Consider the following 21,839-nt stretch of genomic DNA (forward strand, 5'->3'; position numbering starts at 1 on the left):
GCCCTCCCCTGCAGGCCTGGTCACCCCTAACTGCCCTCCCCTGCAGGTCTGGTCCCCCACAACTGCTCTCCCCTGCAGGCCTGGGTCCCCCCCAACTGCCCTTCCCTGCAGGCCCGGTCGCCCCCAACTGCCCTCCCTTGCAGGCCTGGTCCCTCCCAACTGCCCTCCCCTGCTGGCCATCTTATTGTGGCCATCTTGTGTCCACATGGGGGCAGCCATCTTGTGTGTTGGAGTGATGGTCAATTTGCATATTACTCTTCGATTAGATAGGATAGAGGCCTGGTGCACGGGTCGGGGCCAGCTGGTTTGCCCTGAAGCGTGTCCCGGATCAGGGTGGGGGTTCCCTTGGGGCATGGGGCGGCCTGAGCGAGGGGCCTATGGTGGTTTGCAGGCTGGCCAAGCCCCCCAGCGACGCAAACAGAGGCCCTGGTATTTGGGATTTATTTATCTTCTATAATTGAAACTTTGTAGCCTTGAGCTGAGCCAAGCCTCCTGCTTACTCCTTGGGCCGCAGCCATTTTTGTTGGGATTTATTTATCTTCTATAATTGAAACTTTGTAGCCTTGAGTAGAGGCCTGGGCCCGCCAGGGTGTGCAGAAAGCTTGGCTTCCTCCATTGCCGGGGAAACCCAAGCCTCCTGCTCGCTCCGTGGCCGCAGCCATCTTAGTTGGGTTAATTTGCATACTCATTCCTGATTGGCTGGTGGGCGTGGCTTGTGGGTGTAGCTGAGTGATGGTTAATTTGTATATTACTCTTTTATTAGATGGGACTAGGGGCCCAGTGCATTAATTCGTGCACCTTGAAAGGAACTGTAGGACACAAGGCTGCAGTGGGCACAGGGGCGGGTCTTGGCCCATCCTCTGTACCCCAACCCGGCCCCTCCCGCGGTGGCCCCTGGTCCCCTGTCTGCTGGCAGTCCCACTCCCTCCACCGCCGCTCCCATGCACTGACGGCACCAGCCCCGCTCATACCCCTGACAGCACAGAGCAATTGGGGCCAGCACCAGCAGGAGGTGCGAGCGGCGGCTGTTGCCCCGATTGCCCCTCAGGCACGATCGGGGCTGGCAGCTGCCACTCGCACCTGCTCACAGCACCAAGCGATCAGGACGCACACCAGGTGCCGGCAGCGGGTGCGAGTGGGGCCAGCAGTGGGTGAGCCCACATCCTGGGCACCTCCTGGTTCATGGGTTCATACTCAACCAGCAGCAGGTGCAAGCGGGGCTGTCGCCAGCAGCGGGTGCAAGAGGCAGCTGCTGGCCCTGATTGCCCCTCAGGAACAGGGGGAGGCAGAGAAGCCCTGAGGGGCAGTCGGGGTCGGCAGTCGCCACTTGCACCTGCTGACAGCGCCCAGCGATTGGGGCTGGTGCCAGGCGCCAGCAGTGGGTGCAAGTGCCAGGCGGGACCATGGCACACGGGAGCAAAGAATTTTTAGTAACCACCACGGGCTCGCCCTGATGACAGTGACCGGCGCCCTGCCTTGGTCTAGCGCCCCCACTCACCTGCTCCACCATCCCACTGCCACCGCCAGCCGCCATGTTTCTAGTGGTCAACACACATCATAGCGACCAGTTATTTTATTGTTCTGTGGTTTGGTCTATTTGCATATTAGGGTTTTATATATATAGAGATATACTAGAGGCCCGGTGCACGAATTCGTGCACCAGTGGGGTCCCTCAGCCTGGCCTGTGGGATCGGGCCAAACTCGGCTCTCTGACATCCCCTGAGGGGTCCCGGATTGCGAGAGGGCACCGGCCAGGCTGAGGGACCCCACTGGTGCACCAGGGCCGGGGAGGGGCATGGGAGGTTGGCCAGCTGGGGAGGGAGCGCAGGAGGGCTCCAGGGCATGTCCGTCCCGTCTCACTCAGTCCCGATCGGCCAGACCCCAGCTAACCTACTGGTTGGAGCTAGAGCATCTGCCCCCTGGTGTTCAGTGCACGTCATAGCGACTGGTCGACTGGCCCCTGGTGGTCAGTGCACCTCATAGTGAGCGGTCTTAGCATATCATTAGCATATTACGCTTTGATTGGTTGAATGGACGAATGTATAAGTTAACCATTAATTCTCTTACCCAGAAATAACCGATAGCTTCTTATCAATATTCTTACTAGTCGTGTACACATGTGAATATACATTTAGAAAGTAATTGATGTATCTTGATTTCCCATTTATAGTGTGCCACTGCCCAGTTCTACAGCTTTACTTACTTCTTTCCATGTCCATCTGTCATTTCTCATCAGTTGTCCATCTGTCAGGGAATATTGACACTTAGCATTGTCAGCTATGTCTCTCATTCTCAGTCTTCTCTGTCTTGGTCTTTGAAGGTAGATACTCAAAATCCTACCCCCAAGTTGCCTGCCTCACCCTTGGTGAGGCTTGTTCCAAAGAGCTAGGAATATAGCAAGGGAGAAGACTTTTTCCTGGATACTTTTCACAAATGCATCACACTTGATACATTTTTCTTTTATGTGTTGCTTAATTGCTTAACAGAACTGTAATTTTAGGTCAATATATAGGTACGGAATAATACTGGATTGGTTTTTCTTCTTTTTAATAAATGTTCTTAAGTGAATACCATTAATTTTCTGATAAAAGTAACTTTTTGGCAGTGTTATTTATGTACTGTATATATATTAACTCATGAGAACTAATGATACTTAGGTTTGTCACAGTATCATTATGTCTTATAAGCAATTGATAAGATATTTTCTCTCCCTTTTCTTTTTTCTGTAAAATTTTATTTTAGCAACAACCAACTCAGTTTATAAATCCAGAAACTCCTGGCTATGTTGGATTTGCAAATCTTCCTAATCAAGTTCACCGAAAATCAGTGAAAAAAGGTTTTGAGTTCACACTAATGGTGGTCGGTAAGAAATTAGCTTTTATTTTCGAGCTTATTAATTACTAGAGGCCCAGTGCACGAATTCGTGCACCAGTGGGGTCCCTCGGCCTAGCCTGCAGGATCGGGCCGAAACTGGCTCTCCAACATCACCCGAGGGGTCCCAGATTGCGAGATGGTGCAGGCCAGGTGAGGGACCCCACCGGTGCACGATCGGGGCCGGGGAGGGACGCGGGCTGTTGGCCAGCCAGGGAGGAAGCGCGGGAGGGCTCCAGGGCGTGTCTGGCCTGTCTCGCTCAGTCCCTATCAGCCGGACCCTAGCAGCAGGCTAACCTACCAGTCGGAGCATTGTCCCCTGGTGTTCAGTGCACGTCGTAGCAAGTGGTTGAGTGACCTTAGCATATCATTAGCATATTACTCTTTGATTGGTTGAACGGCCGACTGGACACTTAGCATAATAGGGTTTTATTATATAGGATGTGGCTATGTGCCTTCCCAACCTGTGGAGTGTAATAATAGCATGACCTATAAAGAAAAAATTTCTTTGTTGGCAGAATCAAATAACTTGGGAATTTGGCAGAGGCGGGGAGGGACGAGAATTTTTTAGAAAATTTTGCTTCAGAGTAAAATTACAACTTTTCTGTCATTTCTTTAGATGTAGTGATAGTTTTTACTCATTGTGGCAGCCATCCTCCAAAATGTTGCTCAGTGATCCTTGCCTCCTGGTATTCATGTAGCTCTCTAGTCCCTTCCCATACTGAATAGGGCTTACCTTTGTAGCCAGTAGGACATTGCAGAAAGGAAAGTGTGTTACTTCGAGACTGGGTCACAAAAGACATTGTGCTTGTACCTTTCCTTCTCTTGGCTCACTCTGAGGGCAGCCAGCCATCATATTAGGAAGACACTCAAGCAACCTTATAGCGAAGTCCCACAAGGCAAGGAATTGAGACCTGCCAGTAGCCATGTAGTGACCTATCTTAGAAATATCTCTAGCTCCAATTCAGCCTGTGGTTACAGCCATCCTGGCTGATATTCACTGTTTCTGCATGAGAGACACCCCCTGCCTCCCTCCATAGAATTCCTAACCAAAAACTCCATGAAATAATAATAAATGTTAATTATTGGTTTAGGCCTAAGAGTTTTACATATTAATAGATAACAAATACACATATTTAATTAGAAGTGTGTTTCTTTAATACTCAAAAAGAAAGCTTACATTTTTGTGGTGGATGTATTTTAAACAAGTAACAAATCTTACTAGATACATTTTTTAAATTATTAAAGTCCTTTGAAATTGAATGCTTACTGGAATTACTTTCTGTTATCACATATATTTTTTCATGGGTTATAGCATATACTGTGTTTCAGCATGACCATTACAAGCTTAACTATCTACTGATGAACTATTAATTCTGTTTACCATATCACATTTCATTCTTGATAACTATAAAATTCTCCCAAAATGAGGAGGTAGTTTGATAATGAGTAGGACAGATTATTGTTTCTTAGGGTGTATAGTTCATAAATGAAATGAGAGAAATTGTGGAACCCTTCGTCCAGAGAAGGGAATGATGACATGTTTTAGGATCACAATTACATGATAAAGATAATGCAAATTCAAGCTCCTGGTAGAAGAGAGAAATTCAGTGTAATCTGTCACATAGTTGCTTCATTTTAAAGCATCTAAAACAGCCAATAACTTTTTTTGTTTCTGGCCATGATAAAATAATTCACAGGGCCAGATAGTGAATATTTAAGGCTTTGTGAACCATACAGTTTTTGGTGGAGCCATTCAATTCTGCTGTGTTCCAGTGAAGCTTTACTTACAAGTAGCGGGCTAGATTTGCACTGAGGTTCATCGTTTGCTGCTCCCTGAAATAACTGCTACCAGACTAGCCATGGCATGAATAACCAAAGGCTGGTCAAAATACAGCTTCTCTAAGACATTCTGCAACAGGCAGTGTAGGACTTCAGTCTTTGAGAGAAGGAAAACAAATTACATAAAGTGTAAAGTCATTCCAGCTTTCTGCCATGTACCTGGGGAGGGCTAAGTTGGTCAGAGCACAAGAGTCTCAGAGCTGAAGGACTGATCACCATTAAGTGAACCTGAGTACTTGAATCCTGAGTTAACACAGCAGAGTTCCAAAGACAGCCCGGCTTCCAGAAATCTTCTTGGGGTACCCTTGGACATTGGCTGACACTGAAATTCCACAAGGCTGGGCAAAATGTAACCACAAAGGGAGTGAGCTGAACTGGAGACCGCATGGAGTTGGAAAGCCGAGATGGGGTCGGGAGACATTGGAATTTCAGCCAACCAGAGGGGACATCACTAAACATCTAGGGCATTTGTAGAAATTCTAGAAAGTACTTGGGAGTTGGATTAAACCAGACAGAAAAGCTGTTTTAAACACTCCCTAACAAAGCTTTTAAACAAGACTTGAAAGAACCAATTAACTACTTTCTGGGATAAGACTCACTCATTACAGAAGGACATCAAAATTCAGTCATTTCAGTGTAAATTTCACAATATCTAGCATCCACTAGAAAATTATTGGATATGCAAAGAAGCAAGAAAATGTGGCACATAATGAGAGAAATCAGGCAAGAGAAATAGATCGGGAAATGACAGAGATGCTAGAGTGGGCAGACAAGAACTTAAGTGTTTGTATTCATTTTTATTTTTTAATATATTTTTATTGATTTCAGAGAGGAAGGGAGAGACAGAAACATCAATGATGATAGAGAATCATTGATCGACTGCCTCCTACACGCCCCCCATTGGGGATCCAGCTCACAACCCAGGCATGTGCACTTGGCCAGAATCGAACCCAGGACCCTTCAGTCCACAGGCCAACACTCTTATCCACTGAGCCAAACTAGCCAGGACAGAACTAAAGTATTTTAAATATGCTCCAGTACTCGAAGGAAAACATGAATGTAATCAGGTAAACAAAAGAAAACAAAAATTAACCAAATGGAACTTCTAGAGTAAAAAAACCTGCAATATCTCAGATGAAAAATTTCTGATGGGCCAACAGTAAATCATAGACTACATAATAAAAAAAGGGCAGTCGAGCCCAGCTGTCATGGCTCAGTGGTTGAGCATTGTCCTATGAACCAGGAGTCACGTTTCAATTGCCAGTCACTGCACATGCCTGGATTGCAGGCTTGATTAATGATTCCCTCTCATCATTGATGTTTGTATTTTTCTCTCTTCCCCTCACTCTCTGAAATCAATAAAAAAATATATATATATTTTTAAATGTTTTTAATAGGGCAGTCAAGAGCATCCATACTAAAATCAACACTGTGCAGAATAAATACCAAGAACAGCAGACAGGTGAAGACCCCTCAAAAACAGGAAAACATGTTTTGTTTTGTTTTTCTTTTTTATCTTCACACAAGGGTATTTTTCCATTGATTTCTAGAGAGAGAGAGAAACATCACCTTGAGAGAGATACATCAATTGGCTGCCTCCCGCACATGCCCCTTCTGGGGCTGGAGAACCTGCAACCAAGGTATGTGCGTGCCCTTGACTAGGAATCGAACCCACAACTCCAGTCCGCAGGCTGACGCTCTAACCACTGAGCAAATCCAGCCAGGGCGGGAAATCATCTTAAAAGTAGCCAGGGGGGGAAAAGGAAAATGTTGCATACAGAGGATCAGAGGTAAGAAGATAACCGACTTCTCAGGAATAACGTAAGCCATGTGGCCAAACAGCTTAAAATACTAAAGGAGCAAAACGGCCAGCCTAGAAGTGTTCACCTAAAATAACCTTTAAAATGAAAGCAATAAAAAAGATGAAAGAGACATTTTCAGATAAATAAGCTGAGAGACTTGATGACTATCAGACCTTGCACCATAGAAACTTTAAATGAGGTTCTGTAGGTTGACAGGGGGAGCACTGGAAATGGCGAATGTGTTGTAAGTATAAAAGACCTGTTTTAAAGATAACTGACTTTAAAACAAAGATATTGTATACCACATGGAAATAATAGGGATATGGATAGTGCAAAGACAGGAGGGTGACTAGACAGGTGCTGGGGTAAATGTCTCATAATATATGTGAAGTGACAGCATACTCCTTAAAGGAAGACCAAAGTTAAAGTGCATTTTTGCAAACTGCAGAGTGGCCAAAGAAAAAGATTTGGCTAAAAGTTAATAGCTTCAATAAAATACAGTATTAAAAAGTGCTCAATCCACCCTAGCCAGCATGGCTCAGTGGATAGAGCGTCGGCCTGCAGACTGAAGGATCGCAGGTTCAATTCCAGTCAAGGGCATATGCCTGGGTTGTGGGCTCAATCCCCAGTAGGGGGCGTGCAGGAGGCAGCCAATCAATGATTCTCTCTCATCATTGATGTTTCTATCTATCTCGCTCCCTTCCTCTGTGAAATCAGTTTTTAAAAAAAAGTGCTCAATCCAAAAGAAAGAAGAAAAAATAATAGGTGAACACACTGGTCAGAGCATCAGCCTGCACACCAAAGGATTGCGGGTTCCATTCTCAATCAAGGTCATGAACCTGGGTTGCAGGTTCCACCCCTGGCCCTGGTTGGGGCAAGTGTGGGAGGCAACTAATTGATGTATCTCTCTTACATAGATGTTTCTCTTTCTCCTCCCTTCTTCCCTCCCTTCCACTCTCTAAAAACAGTCAATGGAAAAAATACCTTCAGGTAAGGATTAACAACAAAAAAAGAATAGGTGATACAAATAGAAAAAATGTGGCAAAATGACACTTGAACACAACCATGTTAATAATTATATGTCAGTGCACATGGCAAAGAATAAAGAAGGACAGCAGCAGGAGGGTAGGTCAACAAATTATGGACCCAGAGGGTGGAACATTGCTCAGGAAACAGATTCAGACTGCTGATAGGTCAACAGCACAGAATAATCTCCAAGCTAATTATGCTGAGCAAAAGCAGCCAGATATATAAGGTGTGAATGAGCCTGAGTATGTGAAGTTCTAGAATAATTGAAACCAATGAGTAGTTACAGAAAGCAGATTGATGTATGCATGGGGGGGGGGGGGGGCGGGCGAGTAACTCCTGAGTGTTATAAAGGTATTGTTTATCTTGAGTGGAGTTTGAGTAAGTGCTCATTGTATGTTTAATTGATGTATCTGTAAGTGATACATACATAATCAGTGAAGTTGGGCCATTAAGGGTGAGATGGGTAGTGAAAAACATCTAGAAGGTTAATCACAAATTTTTAAATGTTAACTATTAGCAGCCCAAGACAATGGTGTATCAGGAAAATCCCAGTACACCCAATTTGTAAGTCAGAGACTATTGGAGAGGAAAGGTGTAGTTTTTTTAAATTATGGCAGATTTCTAAAGAAATTCGAAACTTCACAAAATGACAGCGCATATGGAAATGAAAGACACAAATGTTTGGGCAGCAATCTGCAAGGAATTTGAACTCACAAGTTGTTTATAGATATCAAGATCATCCATGAGAGAACATGATGACCATGCTGCTGAAGAGTCTCCTTAAGTGGTGACTGCTGGTGATAACTTATATCAAGTTGTTAGCCTTCCACAATTTTGTGGGATGGTGGCTCAATTTATAAGAAAAGCAAGATTAAAATTATAAAGGCTATTGCCAAATATGTTACCTTATAGAAAGTCAATAGTATGCTTAGTGTGACCAAATTCACAAGAGTGTTGGAGTGAGCACTGAGAAAATGAAATCTGGCTTAAGCAAAAATATGCTAACCTAATTGTAGGTTCAGGATTTCTGCATGTGACAGTTGTTTGAAGGGGCAGAAAACCTAGCCACTTAGAATGCTGCCCTTGAGAGGCCTTCGGGAAAGGCCCTTGTTACACACTGAGGAAGCAGTGTCTTATGTTGGTTAAAGTCAAAAGTAAATGTGAATAAAAACTTCCCTAGGTTAAGAATGTTATTTCCTGCCCTAGCCAGTTTGGCTCAGTGGATAGAGCCTTGGCCTGCGGACTGAAGGGTCCCAGGTTCAATTCTGGCCAAGGGCATATGCCCAGGCTGCGGGCTCGATCCCCAGTAGGGGGTGTGCAGGAGGCAGCCAATCAATGATTCTCTCTCATCATAGATGTTTCTCTCTCTCTCTCCCTCTCCCTTCCTCTCTGAAATCAATAAAAAGATATAATTTTTTTTAAAAAAAATGTTATTTCCTACCATTCCTGGCTTGGCCTAAGTTTTTTGTTTTTGGGTTTTTGCTTTTTTTTTAGCCTGAGTTTAAAAAATAAAACCTCAACCCTGGCAGGGTGGCTCACAGTTGGTTGGTGCATCATCCTATACTCCAGAAGGTTGCAGGTTTGATCCTTGGCCAGGGCATGTACAGGAGACAACTGATCAGTTTCTTTATCCCCCCCCCCTTTCCTCTCTCTAAAATTAATAAAAACATTCTTAGGTGAGGATTAAAAAACCAAAAACCTCAGATTAAAATCTGAAGCCTCTGACAGTTTGCCTGATGGGATCTCTGGAATTGTAAAAAGCATGTGCCACTTTTCTCTCATGTTGTGGCGCCACCTTGTGTCTGATGCTGCATATTCTAAAAGGTGCAAACGAGCCATTTTGTAAACTAAATACCACCATTCCAACCAGTCTTTGTTGTCACTACTTTTACAGGTTAATTTAATTAAGATTGTGGACCCAGTATGTTTTATGTAAAATTTTTGGATGGTGATACATTTACACTGGTCCAGATCTCTTGTGTGTGTTTCCCCCATTTAAAGGGAGAAACTACCCACTGCAGGAAAGAGATCAATGGCAGTGGAGCAGAGCAGAGCTGGGCACTCTCAGAATTTAGCTCAAGGACACCATCATGTTCTGAGTTAGCAGATTATTTGCAGATGTTACCCTAAAGCTATCCTAAGTAAAATAATCACTTATGCCCTTAAAATTAAGGTTTAGAATCAGCCACCAGGATTTTAGTACTGCTTTTTAAAAGAGGCTGCTTCTGCTCCAACACTTGTGCTCAGATGTCTTCTGCATGATAGCCCCTTTCAGCTGTCGCAAGTCATCTGGTGATAGAGAATAACTTTGTCATCTGCCCCCTGGATCGCAAAGCTCCACGAAGCAGGGGCTTGTTTGCCCTGTTTTCTGTTGTGTCCCAGCACCCAGACCTGTGCTAGGGACTCAGAAAGGATATTGATCAGACCCCCTTCGAGCATGGTGAAGATATAGGGGATTGCTGGAAAGTTTATTAAAAGGATAACTTGATGGGATAGTATGCGTTTAGTCACATTTTTTATGCTCCTATATTGGGACATGTTCAACATGTAATTCCAGTTTTTTCCTTTTGATGTTCCTTTTCATCTGTGAAAATTAAAGTCTAATTGAAGTTCAGTCCTAATTTCTATCTTTGCACATTTCACCTTCACTCTTGTGTTCTTGATTTTCTCAACAACAATGATTTTTAAAACATGTGCTCCTTCCACATGTCCTATGGGACTTAGCAGGGGGAGGTTCAAACCCTGATGCCTGAGAGACAGGCACCGAGTTCAGAAGTACTTCTCCGTACAAAATTAAGCTGTAGATGATAACCTAATCATGAAGTGATGGAATCTGTTCATGCTTCCTTCAAATATAAGATTTAATGTTTGGTATTTTGCATATCTTTGAAGTTAAATTTAAAACATTTAGAATATGTAATTGAAGAGGGATTCTTAACTCCTTAAGTGCTAGAATGAATACATATTGCCCATCTTGGTCATATTACATTCAACAGTGTGTGTGGCGAAGTTACCTTGACATAGGCAATTGCCAGTTTGGGGATATGGAGGTGTTTAAAACAGGAAGCAGGGCGGGGACTGGCTCCCTCCTTGCGGGGGGGGAGTGGAGGGATTGCAGCAAGTCAAAGTACACAGGGGTCTCTGTTTCTGTCCCGTACCAAGAGCTTAGGAGGAGAGTACTGTAGGCATTGATGAGGAGATAAGTTCAGTTTTCTGAAAAGGTGACACATTAAACAATTGGCAAACTCAATCCAGAAACTCATGAAAACCTACTTTGCATTCTATTAAAATATAAAGACCCCCCCTCTAGAGTTCATTCCACACATTTGTTAAGAGGTGAGATCACATTTCTGATCTTATAATGTATGAATTCTGAAGCCCCACACACTGGATTCAAATCGAGGCCCTGCTCTGGGTGGGTGTCTGACCTGTGAGCATCCATCTCCCCATCAGTAAATTGGGAGAGTTGTACCAAATTCATAGTTGTCTTACGGAGTCCAGAAAAAGATGTTTTTTAGCCCAGTGCCAGGCCTAGCATAAACTCTCAGATGGTCATCCTGATAATATGATGATGTCCTCCTTTTTGTTTAAAGGTGAATCGGGACTAGGAAAATCGACTCTTATAAACAGCCTGTTCTTGACGGATCTTTACCCAGAAAGAATCATACCTGGAGCTGCAGGTACAAAAATTCATACACTCCTAAGTGTAATTTGCCATGAAAGTTGTTTAAGAGGGCGTAATTAATATTTGATGCCTGAGCCTTGCGTTTTTGCTTTTGTTTGGCTGTAAACACAAGGAAAATGTCATTTAGGTAGGAAAGAGTGTGCTGCACCTGTGTCCTTGGATTCAGGTTGTAGACTGACAGCATATCCATGGATCCATCCTCTCCAAGTTTGTTGTCTATAAAGTGTCATAAATAGTTCTTGCCTATGTTCTCTGTATGATGGGAGGATCAAGTGACAGTGTTACCTCTCATGGAAAAAGCTGTGTAACTAGTAGACTACTGTGGGGGTCGGGGGTTCTGGTGTTCCCAGTGCAGGACACTGGTGTCTGTGAACGCTGATTAAGTGAATGGATTAAGCACAGATATATCCTAGGACCTGAGCTACTACAATGGAGACATACAGCCCTGTCACTGAATTCCGTTTTAAAGGAATTCATAAATTGTTTTCTTTGTCCCAGGAAAAGAAATTAAAAATTTCAATATTGGCATTTTTACCTTCCCGGGCAGCCCTTTAACCTTAGCTTCAACACTTCCATTGCTTACACTGGAATCATTTTTACACAATCCTCATATTACCTTCTGAAAACCTTCCTCAAAGAGAGGTTGTGGCTTTCAGGTCATTTGATAATAGGTAACTAATAGATAATTTCTTTTCTTTGCAAACTGGCTCAATGTTAAGGCACATTCTCTTACTAAGTTTGTTTCTTTTCTAGAGAAAATTGAAAGAACAGTCCAAATTGAGGCTTCGACTGTTGAGATTGAAGAGCGAGGTGTCAAGCTGCGCCTAACAGTGGTGGACACACCCGGCTATGGTGATGCCATCAACTGCAGGGATTGGTACGCACCCCACAGGGATGGGCAAACTGGAAGTGTTGAGGGCTGTACATGTATTCACACCTGTTTTGCTATATTTTATTTTTAAAAATAATTCTTTATTGTTGAATGTATTACATGTGTCCCTTTTTTCCTCCATTGACCCCCTCTAAAACAGGAAGCAGGGAGGGGACTGGCTACCTCCCCCGCCCCCAAGCCTTCAGCACTCTATTGTCTGTGTCCATGGGTTATGCATATATGCACACAAGGTCTTTGGTTTATTACCTCCCACCCACCCACCCTCTCCCACCTTCCTCTGAGATTCCATACTCTGTTCCATGCTTCCATGTCTCTGGATCCACTCCGTTCATCGGTTTATTTTGTTACTTAGATTCACATATGAGTGTGATCATGTGATACTTGTCTTTCTCTGACTTATTCACTTAGCATGATACTCTCCAGGTCCCTCCATGCTTTCTCAAAGGATAAGAGATTCTTTGTTTTTACTGCTGCATAGTATTCCATGGTATAAATGTACCACAGCTTTTTTATCCACTCATCTACTGATGAGCACTTGGGCTGTTTCCAGATCTTAGCTATTGTAAATTGTGCTGCTATGAACATAGGGGTGCATACATTCTTTCTGATTGGTGTTTCGGGTTTCTTAGGATATATGCCTAGAAGTGGGATCACTGGGTCAAATGGCAGATCCATATTTAATTTTTCATATGTCTCTTGGCCATCTGTATGTCCTCTTTGGAGAAGTATCTATTTAGGTCCTTTGCCCATTTTTTAATTGGATCGTTTGTCTTCCTTTTGTAAGTTGTGTAGGTTCCTTATATATTTTGGATATTAACCCTTTATCAGATGTATCATTGCCAAATATGTTCTTCCATGCAGTGGGCTCTCTTTTCGTTTGCTGTGATTTTTGTCTTTAAATTTGTTTATGTGATGTATCACATTTATTGATTTGCGAATATTGTACCAGCCTTGCATCTCTGGAATAAATCCCACTTGGTCATGGTGTATGATCTTTTTAATATATTTCGATTTGCTAATATTTTGTTGAGGATTTTAGCATCTATGTTCACCAGGGATAGTGGCCTGTAATTCTCTTTCTTTATATTATCTTTATCTGGTTTTGGAATTATGATAATGCTGGCCTCATAAAAAGAGTTTGGAAGTGTTCCTTCCTCTTGGATTTTCTGAAATAGTTTGAGGAGTATAGGTGTTAGTTCTTCTTTGAATGTTTGGTAAAACTCCCCTGTGAAGCCATCCGGACCTGGGCGTTTGTTTGCTGGGAATTTTTTGTTGTTGTTGGCCTATATAGGTTTTCTGATTCCTCCTGATTCAGTTTTAGGAGATTGTATTTTTCTAGGAATTTGTCTATTTCATCCACTTTGTCCAGCTTATTTATAGTATTTTCTTATAATCCTTTGTATTTCTGTGGTGTCAGTGGTTACTTCTCCACTTTCGTTTGTTTTGCTATTTTTAAATGTATAGTGCTGAGTGATTATTGGGTGTGGAGTAACTGGATAAGATAAAATAATGGGACAATTTTTATTTTTATTTTTTGGTTAATCCTCACCTGAGGACATTTTTTCCATTGATTTTTAGGGAGGGAGGCAGGGAGGGAAATCAGTGTGTGAAAGAGACATATTCACTGGGGGCCTCCATCAAAGCTGCAACCCAGGTACATGCCCTTGACTGGGAAAAAAACCCTTGACCCTTTGGTGCGTGCCTGACACTCTTTTTTTTTCTTCTTTTTTTTAAATATTTTACTGATTTTTTACAGAGAGGAAGGGAGAGGGATAGAGAGCTAGAAACATCGATGAGAGAGAAACATCGACCAGCTACCTCCTGCACACCCCCACCGGGGATGTGCCCACAACCAATGTACATGCCCTTGCCCGGAATCGAACCTGGGACTCTTCAGTCCGCAGACCGACGCTCTATCCACTGAGCCAAACCGGTTTTGGCATGCCTGACACTCTTAACCACTGAGAAACACTGGCCAGGGAATGAATAGGACAGTTTAAGGCACATTAAGTAGGACATTTTAAATAAGGAATTTCACAAAGAATGAGTGTTTTTTCCTCTTAAGAACATTCTAGTGAGATCTGAGATTATAGAATCAACCCTCTGTCCTGATTGGAGCTGTAACCAGTGGACACGATGTTAGGGTCCAGTGTTCCTCTGGAACTCTCACAGTCACTCAAATGCCTGGAAATGGCTGCTCACTGGCATTTGCACCAATTGGGAAATGCACAAGTAGAAAATGAGAGCAGCCTTCCCAGGATCCTGCTGAGAATCCTGTTTCATGTAGGGAGGTCCCTGGTCCTTCCCAGGAGCATAAAGCATCAATGCCTAGCACTAGGTAGAAAAGGGAGGACGGGGAGGCCTCTCCCCTTCATTGGGAACTGCCCCTCCTGCAGGTCAGCCTTGGCATTGTGTCTGCACTGCTTACTGTCTCCACATCTCCACTGCCTGCTCTTGCCGTGGTCTGCTGCTGCCACCAGACCCCTTAAAAGCATTGGCAGCCCAGGCTCTTCACTCAGTCATTACAGGCTCTTGTGACCTCTCCCATTCTGACTTTTGACCCCCGGCCTTTAGCACTTGGCAATTTCCAGATATATCCATCTTGCCAAATGGAGGAGTCAGTTTCCATTTCCATCTTACAGATGAGTTACAGTTATATTTGGTAGGTAGGGCACAGGGGACAGGAAAACTTGCTTTGTTTCTGAAGTTAGGGCCTGCCTGCCTGCCTTTTGTACCCTTGATCCTCATTGTGTGTGTGTCTCAGCTTCAAGACCATCATTTCCTACATCGACGAGCAGTTCGAACGGTACCTACATGACGAGAGTGGCCTCAACCGACGGCACATCGTGGACAACAGGGTACACTGCTGCTTCTATTTCATCTCGCCCTTTGGACACGGACTTAAGCCCTTAGATGTCGCGTTTATGAAGGCGATACACAACAAGGTCAATATTGTGCCTGTCATTGCGAAAGCTGATACCCTCACTCTAAAGGAACGGGAGCGTTTGAAGAAAAGGGTGAGTGACTGTTTTAACCAGCACCTAATACTTCTAATTTTTTAGTATTTTTCCTTCACAAAGGTATCGAATTACTACTGTTTCTTATAATTCACCTTAGGTGAACTTCTCCTCAGTGCCAGGAAGATGGCTAATGTTCAGCCACGTTTCATGGACAGTAACAATGTGAATTGGGGTTGGAGGATCTCCCTGATGCTCTCTGTTCCATCTAAACACTCTAACCCCCACATTTTTCTGGGAACGTGTACTTATGATGATAGTCTGGTGTCAGAAGGCTGAGAGGCTTGCATTTACTAGGTGTACCAGTTAATCAGATTTTTTTCAATGGATGGAGTTACACATATGTTGATATATATGCGATTTGATATGTATACTATTTTGCTATATTGATAACAAGCTTCAGAACTTCATATGTCAAATTTTCTGAAGGTGTTAACATCATAGGTATTTTTACACTTAAAAATGTCGAATTTCGTGCCAAAAAAAGAGCATTTGCGGGAAGTTTTAATTCATTACTTTATTTTGAAGAAAAGTGCTGCTGAAAGTTATCCTATACTTCGGGAAGCTTATGGTGAACACGCTCCATCTCAAGATACTTGTGAATGCTGGTTTAAACACTTTAAAAGTGATGATTTCTATGTGAAAGACAAAGAACGTCCAGGTCAATCGAAAAAGTTTGAAGACCAACAATTACAAGCATTATTGGATGAAGATGTGTGTCAAACTCAAAAACAACTTGCAGAAAGATTAAACGTTGCTCAGCAAACAATTTCCGATAGTTTACAAGCAATGGGAAAGATTTTAAAGGAAGGAAAATGGGTGCCACATTAACTGAACAAAAGACAAATGGGAAACCGAAAAGTCATCAGTAAAATGTTGCTTCAACGGCACGAAAGAAAGTCTTTTTTGCATCGCATTGTGACTGGCAATGAAAAGTGGATTTATTTTGAGAATCCCACATGCACAAAATCATGGGTTGATCCAGGTCAATCATCAACATCGACTGCAAGGCCAAATCGCTTTGGAAAGAAGACAGTGCTCTGTGTTTGGTGGGATCAGGAAGGTGTGGTGTATTATGAGCTTCTAAAACCAGGTGAAACCGTTAATACTGATCGCTACCGACAACAAGTAATCAATTTGAACCATGCTTTGATCGTAAAACAACCAGAATGGGCCAGAAGACACGGCAAAGTAATTTTGCATCATGATAATGCACCATCACACACTTTAAAACCAGCTAAAGACACATTAAAAGATCTTGCCTGGGAAGTCTTAACCCACCCACCATATTCACCAGACCTTGCTCCTTCAGATTACCACTTGTTCCGATCGATAGCACACACACTTTCTGAACAGCACTTCAAAACGTACGAAGAAGTGGAAAATTGGGTCTCTGAATGGTTTTCCTCAAAACAAGAAAATTTCTATTGGGATGGTATCCACAAATTACCTGAAAGATGTGGGAAATGTGTAGCTAGCGGTGGACATTACTTTGTTTTTTTTTTGTTTTTAAAATATATTTTTTATTGATTTTTCACAGAGAGGAAGGGAGAGGGATAGAGAGCTAGAAACATCGATGAGAGAGAGACATCGACTAGCTGCCTCCTGCACATCCCCACCGGGGGATGTGCCCGCAACCAATGTACATGCCCTTGACCAGAATTGAACCTGGGACCTTCCAGTCCACAGACCGACGCTCTATCCACTGAGCCAAACCGGTTTCGGCATGGACATTACTTTGAATAAAGCACTTTTGATGTTTCTCTTGAAATTATCATCTTTTCTTTGATTACAAAATTTGAATTATTAACCGGTACACCTAGTAGCTGTGGAGGTTGCATAGCGGTCCTCCAGCTCCTGAGCTGGCTGTGGTCTCTGTTCTCCCATAAAGCTTCAGTTACCTATTTTAAATTACATACCTGTTTGTATGATTATTGAGAAGTCCAAGCTCATATGCTATATTCTACAAATAAGAGTTCTTTTAATCACCCTCAAAAATAACCACTGTTAACAGGTATCTATCCTTCTAGAACATGGTCTCTTTATGTTTTTGTTTTTACAGAATAGGATTATGTCATACCTATGATTCTGCCACTTGACTTTCTAAGACCTCCCAACCTATGCAGAAAGCACACCTCTCACACTTATCTTAAGGCATGCATAGTGTTCTTTAGTGTGTTTCTGGGTCTTCCCACCCACCCCCCAGTCCCTGACATTGGGATCTTTGCTTGCTTGTGTATTCCAAAAGTTTGGAACAGGACTTGGCACGTGTTAGACACTCAGATATGTTTATGTGTTGAACAGTGGTCCACATCTTGTCATCTCACAGTTGTAAAGTCAGACAAATTCTTGAAAAGGAAATTGATGCATATTTAAATACTTGAAAGATGGCTAAATTTCCCTCAAAATAAGCTTGTTCCCAAAGCAGCATTCAAGCACGCTCTTCTCTCCCTGACACTCCTGATGTGTCACCAGCTTTTGTCATGTGTTTCCTGCGGTTGCTGGTGCTCAATGCCCTTGGCATTCTCTTAGGTTTTAGAGACTTGCTTCTCTTTTCATTGAGTTACCGATACTCTTGTTTTTAGACTATTACATCAGAGTCTGAGTTTTATGTGTTCACATTTTTTCTGGGTATCTTTTCCATAGCAGAGTTTCTAAATTGTATGTACTCATATTTCTCAACTGTATACTTTACTGTTTCAGGTGGCTGCCAATATTTTAGGAAATATTCAGACCCTTGGAGGAGCCCCTGAAAACTTAGGCATTTTTATATGTTATCGTCAGTATTTTAGCAATTTCCATTTAAGGAAACTTCATATTCTATAGGGTGTTAACAGTCCATTTCAGAGAGGTAGGGGAAAGAGGTACCCAGGGTAGCATGCTTAATGCCCATCTCATTTTATACTCAAAACACTTAGGGCTTGATTTCAAATTCTGAAATAAATTGAAATACTTGGTACACTAATCTCTTTTATCTTGGTCCTTTTTAACCCCTTCTCTTTGTCTGGTTTCTTTACTCCTCCCAGATCTAAAGGAACCTCTCAAACTTCTCCCACCCTCCTTTGTTTTATGCCCTGGTGTCCATCTACCCTCTCCTTAATCCCTTTAACTTGGGCCTCACCTGTCCAGCTGCAAACAGTGTGTTCAATGGAAGGTCTACATTAAGAAGAACAAATCCCACCTGTCTGGGTGCCTATGGGAGGCAACCAATAGATTTGTCTCTCTCACATTGCTGTTTTTCTCTCTCTTTCCCTCCCTCCCTTCCACTGTCTCTAAAAATCAATGGAAAAAATATCCTCGGGTGAGGATTAACAAAAAAAAGGAAGAACAAATCTGGGAGCCGGGTTTGAGGTGGGTGATTCCTGCTGGCTTGGCTTATGTTCTCTCTTCCCTTGGGCTGTCGGACATAAGAAACATCCAAACTGTAGAGAATTTTTATGAGTTTATTTTCCTTTAGCCAAACTGACATGGCAGGGAGCAAATTCTCAAATGCTCCAGAAAATAACAGTTTTGCAGCTTCTCTTGTGTATTTGGAATTAAGGAGGGAACACAAGATTACATTAGGGTAGGCAAGAGCAAGGCAGTGATCAGATTACAGGACATACTTTAGAAGGACAGGTCTGTAGGGGGGGATATTTCAAAGGTGTGTTCACCTAGGGACAATGGACAGAGCTAGCTTAAATTGAAGATAAACCTTTTACTAAGGAAGTTGTATGCCTGGGGTGTGACTATCCACCATTACTTGCCCAGTTAGGAATTTATGACTAGATCACCCTGTGAGCTTACTTTCCATAGAACCCTTTTTTCCGTCTACAATGCCCAAGTCTTGGTGTGAGAGTAAGCAGAGCTCCAGCCTTCCTCGTACCTGATGGAGTGCCCAGCATATGGACTGATGAATGACTGCTTACCCCAACTCCAGCCTTGTTTTCCCTCCCCTCTTAGTGGTCTGCTCCCTGGTTGACAGTGTAGAGTGTGAAGTTTCACTGGAGGCCACTTTTTGCCTATTGAGTAAAAGTCTGGATCCCAGATCTCAGACCCTGGCCTGGCATTCTAGGGATTCGCCCCTTGGTCACCCCTTGGTTCTTCTGACTTACCCAATTCCATGTCCTGTGTTCTGCCATCCTAAATTTCTTGTGATTACCAAAACGGACTTCCTATGTTCTCCCCTCGTGATTTTGACAGATTTTCCCCAGGTGCCTCTCCCCCTTTTTATGAGACTCCTGTGTGTTCTTCAGGAACCCTTTAGGCAACATCTGTGGCTCTTCTCTACTGGCAGCATCTGTCTGTGTCTCTCCTGAGGCACTTGTTGTTCTGGCCACTGTAGGGGGTAGGGGGAGGTTGTACATGGACATTGGTGGTATATTGTGTTAATATGGACAGAGGTCCCTCCAAATACCGTTTTAGCAGTTCATGAAATCTTTGAAAATAATTGTAATCCATTTGATTTTTTTTATTGAAGTTTGGGTAATTCTGATGTATTTTCCAATACGATGAGTTAGGCTTGACTGAAATTTGTGCGGTTTGTTAAAATTGCTTCTGATTTTGTCATTCTTTCAGATTCTGGATGAAATTGAAGAACATAACATCAAAATCTATCACTTACCTGATGCAGAATCAGATGAAGATGAAGATTTTAAAGAGCAGACCAGACTTCTCAAGGTAAGAATTCCAGGTGCACAGCGTTACTAACTCCTGTTTCCTGCTGTCCACATTCAAAATGGGAAGAGTTGGCGGAGAACCAGATTCTGGAGCTTGACTTAGAGAAGTTGTCTGGGTATTGTGACCTAACTGTCACTGTAAGCCTTAGGAATCTTAATTGCAGGTTTAATTTGTTCGTGCAGTTCGTCCTGTGTGGAAGATGCCTGCCACTTCCAAGTAAAGTGTGCACCATAAGCTTTCCAAGTAATCCTGTGGTAGCAGCCAAGTGCCTCCTCTGTGTTGATGCTCCCGTGTTTGCGGTGAATGTGGCAGTCCCTGTGTGGAGCCTATCAACCCGGTGTGTCTCTTTCTAGGCCAGTATCCCGTTCTCTGTGGTTGGATCCAACCAGCTGATAGAAGCCAAAGGCAAGAAGGTCCGAGGCCGCCTCTATCCGTGGGGTGTCGTGGAGGTGGAGAACCCAGAACACAATGACTTTCTGAAGCTGAGGACAATGCTCATGTAAGACAGTCATGCACTACAGTTGGCAGAGCCCAGCACAAAGAGTGTGGGATGTGCATGGGACTTCATTGTGCCTGCAGTGGGCCTGCCGCAGCATGGTACAGAAGGCCCCCACCTGCAGGCTCTCTGGAATGATCTGAACTAGGCCTTCCACCTGTGACCTATAGCTCAGCACTCCTTTCTCATTGATTGCTAGGGTCTCTTTTGAGGCTAAAAGTAGACTAATGTGTGAGGTGGCCATACCCAGCAAGGGTCACCTCCTGCTCCAGGGAAGACATGTTTGGATCTGCCTTAGGGGTCAGCTAGGGTATGCTGCCACTGCTGGTCAGCCTCAGGCTCTCTCAGGGTCGCCCCCATTCTATTCCTCTATTGAGTCCTAGCAACTAGTACAGCCCTGACTACAAAAACAGACTGTTTCCTCTAAAAATAGATTCCACATTTAGCAACATACATGTAATGCTGTTGCTCTTGAATGAATAGGCTGAAAGAAAGAGTATTATTGCCAAAATCTAATACCTCTTTAATCAGAAGAGTTCAAACAATGGCTGATCTAGAAAACTTTAATGAAAACTGCTCTACATGCCACATATGTCTCACTTGGGTTAGCAGTTTTAGTGAATTAAAATCACTAAAAAAAACAAAACATTAAATTTACCATTCAAGCTCTATTAAACGTACTTCAGTCATTTAAAGTGCACCCGGCCCCTTCAGGGATGGGTTTTCAGCTGTCGTGATCCTGTCAGAGGTGGAGGGTGTGGAACTTTGGTGTCAGTTGTGTGTTTCTCAGAAAGAGGGAAAATGGGCCACCACTTTGCCATTACTCCGTCCATTGCCTGGATCCTGAGTAACAGGAATATAATCTCTCTACTCTTTGAGTTCTTATTATTGGAAAAAACTCAGCCAGAAACCCAGGAATGTTCTATACAGTGATTAGAAGATTCAAAGTGCTGTTTCTATTTTATCCAGAATGTTAATACTTCATTTTGTGTTCTTCTCCACAGCTTAAGCTAATTAACTCTCTCTGATACACATTTTAAGCTTATGAAGTCATGAATATTTGAATTGCATGTTTTCTATAAGTACTTTCAGAAAGTGTGTTCTGTTTCAGACACTGTTTACCTACAAAAATCTCTTAATGTCTATGCATCTGGCCCTGTCCAGGGATGATAGTCTCAAGCAGAATTTGGCCGTACCTGTGGCAGAGGCCTCATGGAGGGACTCTTAACCTGGCCCTGCAGGGTGGGTGTGTTGATCATTTACTGTGGTAGCAAGGAAGGATACACCTATGTAGACATTTCCATAGCCTTATCCCCAAATTCCATCAACTTTGTGTACAATTTGCCAGGTAATAAGTGAGTTTTAGTTCGGGGGTTCTTTTGTGTCCATGATTCGTTGTTTTCTTCATGCAAATGGCACATGCATGGAGCCCAGCTTGGTGCATTCTTTTCTCTTTCAGCACTCACATGCAGGACCTCCAGGAGGTGACCCAGGACCTTCACTATGAGAACTTCCGTTCCGAGAGGCTCAAAAGAGGTGGCAGGTG

The 21,839-nt window shown here is 43.2% G+C and overlaps 1 protein-coding gene across 3 annotated transcripts in view; it reads left to right on the forward strand.

Annotated features, from left to right (window-relative positions):
* The window catches only part of SEPTIN2 (septin 2), a 33,787-nt gene that overhangs the window by 5,555 nt on the left and 6,393 nt on the right, over positions 1-21,839 (forward strand). For all 3 annotated transcript variants that reach the window (XR_013814113.1, XM_079782876.1, XM_079782877.1), the window contains 7 exons: positions 2,743-2,863; positions 11,138-11,224; positions 11,983-12,106; positions 14,886-15,138; positions 19,696-19,797; positions 20,151-20,296; positions 21,753-21,836. Coding sequence is in view for 2 of the 3 variants with exons in the window: in XM_079782876.1 (XP_079639002.1) it covers positions 2,743-2,863; positions 11,138-11,224; positions 11,983-12,106; positions 14,886-15,138; positions 19,696-19,797; positions 20,151-20,296; positions 21,753-21,836 (917 nt within the window). In the remaining variant the exon portion in view is untranslated. The remainder of the gene's footprint in view (positions 1-2,742; positions 2,864-11,137; positions 11,225-11,982; positions 12,107-14,885; positions 15,139-19,695; positions 19,798-20,150; positions 20,297-21,752; positions 21,837-21,839) is intronic.

This window comes from Cnephaeus nilssonii, assembly GCF_951640355.1.
Source record: "Cnephaeus nilssonii genome assembly, chromosome: 10".
NCBI classification, from domain to species: Eukaryota; Metazoa; Chordata; class Mammalia; order Chiroptera; family Vespertilionidae; genus Cnephaeus; species Cnephaeus nilssonii.